We start from the raw sequence: 12,922 nt of genomic DNA on the forward strand, positions 1-12,922 counted from the left end.
TTAGTGCTCCAAGTCAATTTTCTTTTCATCCAGGCTTATACTTTTACAAATAAACAAATAAATATTATTTTCATAGCAACTGCAGTTCAGGACATGGATTGTGAATGGTTTATTTTCTTCTTTTCTCAGGCATAATAACCTTAGCAGTCGACCAAAAGGGTTACTCACCTTGGTAAAGAGTGGTGTTCCGGAGGCCTTAAGGGCAGAAGTATGGCAGCTATTAGCAGGATGTCATGACAACCAGGCAATGCTGGATAAATACCGAATCCTTATCACAAAGGTAGGAAATTCTAGTACCATTTTCATGAAGAAACATCAAATTCTGTTTTTCAAAGGTCTACTAACCTGTTAGTGCCTTGAACTTGTTTAAAACTTTATCAGTGGTATACTGACAGTATTTTATTCTATTTTATACACTCGCTCAATTGTGGTGATTAGTGCCTATAGTAATTTTGAGTACTTCATTCCTGGTTTCATTGTAAAATTCTGATGTAGAAAAAACCCAAAGTAATAAAATTGATGCTATAAAGGATTTGCTAATAAACTTGCTTAGGAAACATTAAGTTACACAAAGTTGAAGTTAGCTAAAGGAGCATTGCCTCCAGTGTGCTTATAAGATAGTTTACTAACTGAGCTTGTAGAAGCTGAAAGAGTGAAAATTTTGTATCATAATTGAAGTTTAGGCTTGTCGAGAAAGTTCCTGCTGACATTTGTTCACCAAGAGTGACCTCTAGTTAGTCTCCATTCTTTGGACAGTTAACAAAAGAGACAGCCCTGACATACAACTAGCCCATCCCCATATCAAACTACAAGTCTCTATTGTGCAGCTCATTCGAATAGTGCAGGATCACATACATCACTAAGTCCTTGACTACCATTAAGTCTGTGGTGGTTTGAATAGGAATGGCCCTCAGCGACTCATGTGAGTGAATGCTTGGCCCAGAGGGACTGGCACTATTTGCAGGTGTGTTCTTGTTAGAGTAGGTGTGGCTTCTTGGGGGAAGTGTGTCACTGGGAGTGGGCTTTGAGTTCTCATAAACTCAATTCTAGCCAGTGTGTTTCAGTCTCCTGCTTGCAGATCAAGATGTAGAACTCAGCTTTTTTTCCAGCACCGTGTCTGCCTGCATACTGCCATGTTTCCTGCCATGATGACAATGGACTTATGTAGAATGCATAAATTTAACGTGTATATAAGTTAGTAAGATCTACCCTTAGTCATCCTCAGTTAGTAGTGGGTAACATAAATCTTACACAACTTAGCAAAATGGAATGGTGTATCCTTTGTCTCAAGTTTGGCCCACTCAGTATCTCCTTCCCTTTATATTTCCCCTTTCCACACTGTTGTTTTTTGGGGGAAAGGGGGAGGGGAGACAGGGTTTGTTTGTGTAACAGCTTTGGCTCTCCTGGAACTCACCTCGTAAACAAGGTTCACCTGCCTCTGCCTCACAAGTGCTGGTTTTAAAGGCAGTTGCCACCACACCCTGCTTCTCTTTCTCTCTTTGGAAATACAACATCAGAGATAGAACAGAAACCATGAGACAAGCTGACAAATGATACATATATCAAGCAGGTGGTGGTCAGGGAAATTGGCATTTCAAAGTCTATTTAATGATGAATCGAAGTTACTTGAACTTCTCGAGGACTGAAAGAGCAAAGTGGTGATAAAGCTTTTAGCTTGCCACCAGCTGGTCCAGAGACCAGGAAGCTACTGTTTCTGCTAGTGGAGAAAACAGAAACAAAATGAAAACACAAGACACACAAGAAGATGATCATTCCACAGTATGCAGGCAACTGATTGAGAATGACATGCCTAGGGCAAAGCTAAAGCTGTACCTTTAGTGCAGTTCTTTCCTGCTGGAAAGAAATCATGTGGCTTTCACCTTTCTCCAATCTTCACTGTCTGAAAGTAACTCATAACCAGAACTATAGGAGAAAAGCAACCTGGGAAATGTAGTTCCTTTGCTTCCAAATACCTTTCACACATGATATTCAATTATATATATATATATATATATATATATTGCTACTCAGTATCTTGATCTGAAAGTCTTTCTGAAAGCTGTAAAAAAATACCATTTTACCACACTATGGACTTATAGCACATAATTGAGAATTTTTAAAATACTGTTGTAGTATCTTATAGCCTTCTCAAAGTTTGAAATTTTCAGAAGTATGAATTTAGAAATCTTGGTGGAAGAAAGGGTGTAGTATTTCCTACTGCCCCATGAACAGTCATCAGAAGTACATCTTTTACTATGCATAAGTGCTACCATACTAAGATATTATGGATAATTCATAAGATGCAGAAATTTAGACTTGCTATAAAGGATAAATATTTGCTTCAAAATATACTACAAAGTATCATTCAGTACTAAATATGTGTCTTTTAATTTTTGTAATATTTTCTACTGAGAGAACTGTCATATAACCTAAAATGTGTCATTTAAAGATAAATGCTCCATAGCTTTTATTACATTCATGGTGTTTATTAAATTTTAATACCCTATAATTTCAAAATATTTCTGAGGTTGTTGGGATCAAAAACTGGACCCTCTCATCCCTAAAAACATAGGCTCAGTGGCCTATTTTCAACTGGACGATTAAAGAAACAGGCAGTGGTATGAAGCAGAGAAGAAGAAATCAATATGAGTGCACTGGGGCAAGGAACAAAGAAGTCTGCTGGCTTTTAGAGTCCATCTGCAGGGTCCTTATGTGGCATTTGGGTTCAAACAGAGAAGCCATGGAACCTAAGCTGTCTGTCAAGTGACCCAGCATTCTCTCACCTCCTCTCTCTTGCATGGTGTTGTGAAGAGGTATCAGACCAGTGTGACATCTCTTCCTGGGGGTTTCCTCCTTGGGTGACATCACTACTCCAGTCTTCTATTTCTCCAGGCCTTGAGCAAATTCCAGTGTACTGGATTAGATTGGAAGGGACATTAAGAAGGGCTTCATGCTGGCCAGGAAGGCTACAGGATCATTTCTACCATTCACCAAATAAACACCATATCTGTTAGGAGTATCTGATGGCTTCCTTCCTCCCCCTTTTCTGACCTACATTCTATAGCTGTGGATTTCCCCACTCTATTTTTTAAAACTGTGCTTCTGTATGAAGAATCATTAATACGGTTCGTTATTTAAATTTTATATTATGAAACAGAAATTTGAGATTTATTTTTTTAAAATATCATTTTATTATATCTGAAAAAGACATACAGAATCAAGTGGAAGTGTTTTCAGCCCCTACCACCAAGTCTGTTGCTGAATTTAGGCTAGGAAATTATTTTTCTTGTGTCCTCTCTCTCTTTCTTTTTTTCTTTCTCTTAGGTATGTCTGTCTGGGTAACAATGCAAGGACTTCTGAATGTGTCTCCCATTCATCTCTATTTCCAGTTTTTTTTAAGTATCCTTTTAAAATGATTTATTTATTTTTTTTCTGTGCATTGTTTTTTCTCTTGCATGTATATCTGTATGAGGATGTTGGGTTTCCTTGAACTGGAGTTACAGACAGTTGTGAGCTGCCAGGTTCATGCTGGGAATTGAACCCAAGTCCTCTCTGGAAGAGCAGCTATTTCTCTGAACCACTGAGCCATTTCCCCAACCCCTCCAAGCACTCTTATGAATGTATCAGAAGTTGATGCACTTTATTTCAAAATCTCGGTAACTCTCTATACACGTTTTAAATGTACAATTCTAGGTTACTAAGTACGGTGATGTAAGAACTTTTGTGATTGTTGGGGAGAGCTGTTTATTCAGGAAAGTATTTTCCTGTGTGCTGTGCAGGAGTCTGAAACTGTAATCAGGAACCTTTGTATTGCTTTCCACCTAATTTTTTGAGACAGGGTCTTCACTGTACTGGCTAGTGTTATGCCAACTTGACACAAGTTGAGTCATCAGATAGGAGGAAGTCTCAGTTGAGAAAATGATTCCATAAGATCTGGCTATAAGCAAACTTGTATGGCATTTTCTTGATTGTTACTTTAATGGGGGAGGGCTCAGCCTATTCTAGGTCATGCCATCCCTAGGTCTTGGGTGTAGCAGTAAATCTTAGAAAAGGGTTGACTGGTTCCAGGACACCATACCACACTATCCCGCTTACTCTCTGTCCCCGGCAGTCTCTTCGTCCCCAGCAGTCTCTCTGTCCCCAAGGTTAATCACCCTCTCCTGGCTGGCTTTCTGCTGCTTACTCTGCTTACATTCCCAGCAACCCGGTAAAATCAAAACTTTAGAGGTGTGTAATTAATCAATCAGATTTATATCAATAAATTCCCACTACACAAAATATCTACACAATGATCTCAGAGCAGATTGATATTAGTATAAGCTACCCACCTAGATAAGACAAATTATCCTATGATAATCCATCCCTTATAAGATATTCATAGCTACCTGTGGCTATTTAAAGCCCCACACAGATCTGGATTATCCTTCTCTTCCTCCATCTTGGCTTCCTCTCCTCCTCTCCTAAAACAACCACAGGCCTTGCCTTATCTTGTGTCTGCTTTCTCCTGCATAACAACCACACTTGGGTTCTATAAGGAGTAGATTGAGCAAGCCATGAGGAGCAAGCATTTGTTTTTTGCCTCTCCTGCTAAATCCCTGCCCTTTTTGAGTTCCTGTCCTTACTTCCTTTGATGATGATCAGTTTTATCATAGTTTAAGCCAAATAAACCCTTTTTCCCCATCTTGTTTTTTGGTCATGGTGTTTCATCATAGCAATAGTAAGACTCCAAGTCATGCTCAGCCTTTCACAGAGACACTGGGGATCAAAACTCAAGCTCTCATGTTCATGTAATAAACATTTTACCCAGTACATCACCTCCCTAGCGCAAGAAGTTTTAAAATAATGCACACATGCAAATAGTTTCCAGTTATCCAGTCATATTGTAATGTTTACACTACCAAATGTTTCAAAATAGACTTCTTTAGAATCTTCTTTACAATGTATTTGCTTCATCATTAATTACCATAACAGCATTTTTTTTTCTTGATGGAACAGATCAACTGTTTATTTCTTTAAAATATGTGGTGTCTTTCAACACTGTATTCTTAGGACATTCAGCCATTTTATGAGGGTTAAATTAAAACTAGGTAACATGTAAATATACTTTCTAACACATGAAAACTGCCAAAATATATTCTGAGAGTAAATTATTTCATCCTGAGTAGGCAGATTCCACAAGTTCAGGTTGCCTCTGAACCACAATGGAATGTGTAGTCATTACAACAGAAACCTATTAAAACTTCAGTTTCAAGTCACAGCAAGCATTAATATAATCATGATCTTTTTTGTGGTTGTTACTTAACAAAACCAAATGGAACATTAGTCATTTTTACATATGTGCTAATAGACCATATGACACCACCTACATAAAGACTACTAGTCTTTTTAAATAATTTGTTTCAATAATTTTAAATAAAACAAATTTACTTATTTTTATCTTTTTGTAAAATTTGTTTTTATTACTTTAAATTGTGTATACATGTATATACCTGAATGTGGGTCTGTGCATACAAATTCAGGTGCCTTTATAGGCCAAATGCCATGGCTCTGGAGCTGGTGTAACAAGCATTTCTGAGCCACTCTGTGTGGAAATCTGATCTTTTGGAAGAGGAGTGTGCTGCTCTTAACCAGTGAACCCTCTCTCCTGTTTCCCAGTTTGCCTTTTAATGAAGAAGAAAGAAGAGATATTGAGGAGATGCTGCCTTGTTTAATACTGCTTGTTATTAGTGACAGTATTTGAAATCTGTTACAAAATGTTTTATTAAAAATACACATAATATTTATGGCTTATCTTTAGAACAATTAAGTATTTATTAGTTGCTACTTGACCCTGACTAGCAATGTATAATTAAAATCATATAATAATTTTTTACATTCCATTTATAAATATGACAATTTAAATATTATTCCAATTATAATAAGTACACTTTGTCAAAACCATTTTTGTAGGAACAGTACAGAAACATGCAGCTCTGGTCAGATGCCTTTAGCAGGCTTCCAGATCATAACACTTGCGACAAGGAGTGCAGTCGTATATTTAACTTCATTGTCTTCTCAACACCATTGACAGGGAGAATAAAAACACGAATAATGGCATCTTTCTAAAAATGTCTGCCTCGTTTTTCTATGCTAGGAGTAGAAATGAGACAGTAAGTTCTTGTAGGTAAGAATTTATTTATTTATGTACTTTGGTGTGAGCAGATCTGAACTTACTACCAGTCACGGAGAAAACAAGAAGCAGTCAGGGTTTTCATGAGAAGTGCTACATGCTTGGTGCTTGTTTGTCAGGACTCAGCAGCTGTTAGTCTCTTATTTTGGTCCATTGGTTAAGTTTTCTTCTCTGTTAAGGGAACAGTAAGATTTCTGAGGTCGGCTAAGCAAACAATTCAATTTGAACAGAATTTCTTTATAGAAGGCTTCAGAAACCATAGATTGTATAGAGGAGAAGAAGTATGATGAAAATTTACTAAACACTTGGCTTTTAATGAAAGGTGACCTGTCATTTAATTCTGTAAAATTAGAATTTAAAGGCACAGATTCTATTTGGAGGTATTCCCATGGGGGCTGGCTTTCTTTTTAGGTGTGCTTTGTGAAAACATTGTACATTAAAGCATAAGACCCTCTATTTCAGCTGTTTTACCTCACACTTACCTCTCGTTGCTCCATAATCTTCAAAGTTATATCCCTCAAAGCAATTCTGTTTTGTGATGTCATTGTTTCAGAAAATGAAGCTATGGTAGCGGGCTTTTTGTTCCTCTCTAGGTGTAGGTAGGAATCAAACCCTAGAGCTTTGCATGTATAAGCCAAGAACTCCACCATTGATCCATATCTCCAACCTTTACTTTCTTAGTGTGTACTTCCCTAGCAGATGGAAAGATCTGTGCTTACAGCATGGGACAAAAATTTTGTGGTTTTGTTGTTTTTATAATAATATAATCTAAAACATGATTTTGTCGGAGTTTGATGATGAATGTTGTAGAGCAAATGTTTTTAAAAAGTGCTGAACTAGATTCAGATGAAGTTGAACAAGATTGATAATTGTAGATCATCCGTAGATCAACTTCCGTATGGAGTCTAGGACCAAGAGTACAATTCAGAATAGCTATTAGGTCCACATTCATAGAGAATTATGTTGTATTCATTTGTCCTCAGAAGGAGGCCAGGCTATGGGATGAGTGTTAGCAGCTTCACTTGAGGAGAACATACTCATGATGGAGTGAGAAATGGGGTCCATATTTCAAACTCTAAATCATTTGTGATCTGGTGCAGATTTCCAGCTTGTCTCCTCCACTTATTTCAAACTTTTTGAGTTCTCTTTATATTTTAGATATTAGTCCTTTATCATCAGACGTGGAGTTGGCAAAATCGTTTCCCATTCTGTAATCTGCTGTTTTGTCTGATTGATGGTGTTCTTCACCTTACAGAAGATTTTCAGTATCATAAGGTCCTACTTATTAATTATCTTAGTGCTTGTGCTATTGATATCATGTTCAGAAAGTTGTCTTAAATGCCAGTGCACTCAAGGCTATTTCCCACTTTCTTTTCTCTTGGGTTCAGTATATCTGGTTTTGTGTTGAGGTCTTTGATCCATTTTGAAGTAGAGTTTTGTGCAAGCACCAGCAGACCTAAGTCTGTACTAGCTCCTCTGTGCATGTACTATAATTTTGAGTTTAGTATTTTTATGGACTCCTGAATGTATAAATGAGTGGGTTGTAGGGTTAAATGGTAGTGGTAGTGGTGGTAATGGGTGTCCCATGTCTGCTCTGACACAGGGTACATGCATCCCCAGGAGGCAGGAAGTTTGACTGTGTTTACCCCACACAAGGCCAGTCAGTGTCAGGTGTAGGGCAGCCACAGGGACACTGCTCCAGGGTGGTGGAAGCACGGTCTAAGCTGCAGGGATGGATAGCTAGAGCTTGCTTGGGAGTCCGTGGGCCTGCTATAAGGCCCAAGGTCGTCTGGTTCCCAGGCTCTTGTACACCCAGGTGTTGCTGGATGCAGCGGAAGGGCTGAGAACAGAGTGGGAGCCTGTGTGCCAGATCTAGCCAGGGAGAGGAGGAAGAGGGGAACTTTGGCTGGCCCCGCAGTGGGAGTCCTTGGCTTGTTGGTGGTTGGCTGTTGCAGGCTTGGGTTGGTGGCAGCCACAGCTAGCTAGGAGTGCAAAGAGGCCTTCTACAGGAAATTAGGCTGCGGCTTTGTAGGTCAAGGTCCGGATAGAAAGAGACAGTCCATGGTTTTAATGCTTTTATTGTCATGGAGGAAAGAAAGTAGATGAGTAAAACCGTACCCTGAGTTCTCAGGGTGGGCCTGAGGTTAAATACCATTTGCAGGGAGGAGGAGAGTCTGGGAAGATGCCAGGCCTTTAGGTACCTCATTATAATGAAGATCTATCTTGAGCCTTTGTGACCAGTGGTCACTTCCTCACCTGTGGAGGAGGGGCTTGGGGCGTTGCCCTACGTGACTGATGGCCACAAATCTATGGATGGTTATGGCTAGTGACTAGCTCTTGGTGTCAGGAGTAAAGTGACACTTGTACTGTCCCTTAGGGTCATTGGGGTCTCAAGCCTCATCTCAACAGGGAACCAGGGTGCCTTTCACAGCCCACAGCCCCATAGTGGGTCTGATTTTTGTGCTTTCTTCTTTTTGTTGGTTTTTTCCATCTAGTGTCAATATGATGGCTTAAAAAAATCTTATAGTTTATTTTGTTATGTTTGTTTGTTATCTCTTAGAAAGTCGTTCTTTTGTAATGAGAGAAAGAAAGGGAGTGGACCTGCATGGGAGAGGAGATGTGGAGGAGCTGGGAAAAATAGAGGGAGGAGATCTGGAATTAGGATATATTGTATGAGAAAAGAATGCTTTTAATTAAAGAGACATTTTTGAAAAAAAAAAAAAAAACATAGATTTCTATAGCCTCTTGAGCCCACAGAAGAATTGTTAAACAGGAATAACAAAAAATAACCAATTAAAATGAAGAAATGTTTGAAATGCACATGGCAAAAAAGAACCTTCTTCCAGTTCAAGGATAATCTTCTGAAAAGCGTGCTTGTCTGATACCCTACTCCCTATTATTTAACTCACTTATTACACCTTACTCTCTAAGCTTATGGAGTAGTAAGTACTTCTTTTGTTTCAAACTTTGTACACCAAGACATGGTTACAATACATTCTAGTAACATCTATACCCCACTCCTGAGGAGTTTACAGGCCAGTAGGGAAATAGTCAAGCAGAAAAAACAGTCATGCTTATGTATTGTGGCTTGGTGTGAACCAAGTGGCAGGAAGGCACAGAGACTAAATGGGCCAACTCTTTAGGATGCTGAACATGCTGAGGAAGTGAGTTGGTGGTATATGGTAGGCATTTTATCTAGTGCTGTCACATGCCTTCTTTAGTGACTCTTATGGCTTCAGCGACTTGACCCTTCTCTTTGTAGGAAGAGCTCACTGTAGCCCTGGCTGACCTGCAACTCTCTTTAGACCAGACTAGTCCTGAACTTAAGGAGATCTGCCATTTTTTCCCCCATCCCAGTTGCTGAGATAATGGCACACACCACTATGCCTGGCCAGAGATGTGATCCTTATTTTTACTGTTGAAGAAGTGGGAATCACATTTGAACCCATTGAGTTGAAAACTCTAAAAATATATTAGTCCATTAAGTCTTTATTTATATGTTTTTGAAATTTTACTATTACATCATTTGTCCCTTTCTTTTCTCCTTCAACCCCTACTGTGCACTCCCTTCATTTGTTTTCTCATGGCCTCTTTTTCTTTAATTGCTGTCATACACACACTCCTAAATATATAAATACAACTTGTGTGGTTCCTCTGACTCTTACAATTGTTCTTTCCTTCCATAATGATTGATCATCATCTGCAAGAATTATTTGTAACTGGACACCGCATGATCTCTTTCTCCTCTGCATATTTTATTGTTTGTGATTTTCTGTAATGGTCTCCATCTGTTGCAAAGTGTTGTTTCTTTATGATGCATGAGAACTATATTCATCTGTGGATGTACATTTAGAATGTAGTGATAAATTATGTTAGTTTGATACAACGTAATTATAGGTTCTTTTCTAAGATTCAAGACTTCACTAGCCCAAGGTGGTAGGCTGGTGTCCGAGTTACAGGCATAATTTCTCTCCTGTTAAGCATACCTTTTGTCTAGTAAAGAGTCTTTAGAAAGAAGTTGAGGGGAAAAAAGAGTGCTCTTCTTGTTCCTGTTGTTCGGGATATTCATGATGAATTTTCTTTAGCCTCAGGACTATGTGAGAGCCAAAGTCAACCTTAGCCCCATCTGCAAAAGGACAAGAAACTTCTTGGAATTTGGGGAGTTGTAGTTCTTAGGAAATATGGTGGCCTTTTATTCAAATTAACAAAATCAGAAATGAAAAGGGAGACATAACAACAGAAACTAAGGAAATTCCAAAAATTATTAGATCCTACTACAAAAGCCTATACTCAACAAAACTAGAGAATCTGGATGAAATGGACAATTTTCTAGACAGATACCAGGTACCAAAGTTAAATCAGGATCAGATAAACCATCTAAACATTCCCATAACACCTAAAGAAATAGAAGCAGTCATCAAAAGTCTCCCAATTTAAAAAAAAAAAAAAAGCCCAGGACCAGATGGGTTCAGTGCAGAATTCTATCAGACCTTCATAGAAGATCTAGTACCAATACTCTCCAGACTATTCCACAAAATAGAAACAGAAAGTACACTATCTAATTCATTCTATGAAGCCACAATTATGCTTATACCTAAACCACACAAAGACACTAAAAAAAAAAGAGAACTTTAGACCAATTTTCCTTATGAACATCGATGCAAAAATACTCAACAAAATTTCTGCAAACCTAATCCAAGAACACATCAAAACGATCATTCACTGTGATCAAGTAGGCTTCATCCCAGGGATGCAGGGATAGTTCAATATACAGAAATCCATTAATGTGATCCACTATATAAACAAACTCAAAGAAGAAAAACACATGATCATCTCACTGGATGCTGAGAAAGCATTAGACAAAATTCAACACCCCTTCATGATAAAATCCTTGGAAAAATCAGGAATTCAAGGCCTACACCTAAACATAGTAAAATCAATATTCAGAAAACCAGTAACCAACATCAAGCTAAACAGTGAGAAACTTGAAGCAATCCCACTAAAATCAGGGACTAGACAAGGCTGCCCACTCTCCCCCTACCTATTCAATATAGTACTGGAAGTCCTGACCAGAGCAATTAGACAGCAAAAGGAAATCAAAGGGATACAAATTGGAAAGGAAGAAGTCAAAATATCACCATTTTCAGATGATATGATAGTATATTTAAGGGATCCCAGAAATTCTACCAGAGGACTTCGAAAACTTGGTTTGTTTCATAAAGAGCCCCTACAACATATGGCCTATTGCCACTCACTGTGGTTTCAGACAAAGATCTGACCAGAGTCTCTCTGGTCAGTATTTAATTAAAGTTTGCTTCAAATTTGATTCAAAATTTTAGAACTGGTTTTTATTTAAGGAATCTCATGATTAACAACTATTCTGTTCTATTTGGAAGTGCTTGGGCCTTCTAATTAAATCAGCAGTAAAGCAGACCACCTGACTTCATATTTCCTGTTAGATGGGTGGGTCTGTTGTGTATATCAGTCAACTTGAGTTTCCAAAATTGGCAAATGTGATTTGCTGCTTCTGCCTATGATTTCCAGCCCCAAGTGAGGGTACCATTGCCTTTAAGGGATCCCCTGAAGGTTTGTACGTGAGTCTATCAGCATTCTTTAGACCCTCATTATCATTGAGCTTAACTAGCATCTTTCACCATTTTTAAGGTGCTCTTAGAGGATTTCTACTCTGTTGCCTCTGTAGAAATAAGCAAATAGAAATCAAACCTTCTGGAATGAGGATGAAATCTTAATTGCTGGCATGAGGAACCACTGAGTAATAGTCACGTTTTTACATAGTCTGAGCCATTTGTTATGGGGGAGGCTGTGTATATTTTAGGACAATTTGAATGTTATATCTTATTGCAGAATTGTATATGCAGTTTCTGTAATTATATGACATGAATGATATAGTTGAACAAATCTTCTAATTAGTTTTTAATAACACATGAGATACTGGGTTTTGTGTTTCTGCTTTAATAGATGGGATCAGTTTTGTAGCACTCATACCACATACTGCATTAAAACCACAGCACAGCTAATCGATATTCTTTCAGAAATGATATAATCATTAGCTTTTCTCCTACTACTTGAGTTTTTTACCTCTAAATGAATTTTTTGTTCTAAAAGTACAAGTGCATAAATATACAAGTACCATTTCTGTTTAAAGAATTTATGTTTTATTGTTTGATAGAACTGAATTTGACTCACACATCTCTTTGGAACACATTTTTAAACGGAGCCTCTGGTATTTATAGATTAGGCATGATCATAGCTGTTGATGGGATAATGCAAATTAAAGTGATGACATGCTTATTATAAAATAAGTACTCAACGGTCACCTCTGCTTGCTTACTATCCTTGTCAATATGTTGTCTACCACAAACCATAACTAGTGTGATAGTAACGATAGTAGTAATCCTGGCTATCAGCAGCACCATGTGCTTCTATGTTACTATATAAGCTAGGTAAGTTCAGGGCACATAGTTTTACCACAAGCACCTGTGTGACTCCAAGCTGTTTGGATTGTAATATGGAGTGTCAGATTTATCCCCATCTCTAATGAATTTGAAGGCCAAAACTTAACTTTGTATTGTAGGCACAGCTGCCTAACCAGTTTACATGAAAGTTTTGTATTTTCCACATCCTGGTCAATAGTATTATTTGATTGTAGCTATTCAAATGTATATGAATTTGTACTTCTGTTTTTTGCCTTTCCTTACTGATTATTTTTTCTTCCAAATTTCTTGTCAGCCA

At 38.0% G+C, this 12,922-nt stretch overlaps 1 protein-coding gene across 2 annotated transcripts in view; it reads left to right on the plus strand.

The window, feature by feature from the left end:
* Nucleotides 1-12,922, plus strand: part of RABGAP1L (RAB GTPase activating protein 1 like) — a gene marked incomplete at its 5' end in the record, with an annotated part of 560,236 nt that overhangs the window by 182,492 nt on the left and 364,822 nt on the right. For both annotated transcript variants that reach the window (XM_080920559.1, XM_080920560.1), the window contains one exon: nucleotides 130-280. In XM_080920559.1, coding sequence (XP_080776685.1) covers nucleotides 130-280 — 151 coding nt within the window. The remainder of the gene's footprint in view (nucleotides 1-129; nucleotides 281-12,922) is intronic.

The sequence above is a fragment of the Micromys minutus genome (genome assembly GCF_963924665.1).
Source record: "Micromys minutus genome assembly, chromosome: 1".
NCBI lineage: Eukaryota > Metazoa > Chordata > Mammalia > Rodentia > Muridae > Micromys > Micromys minutus.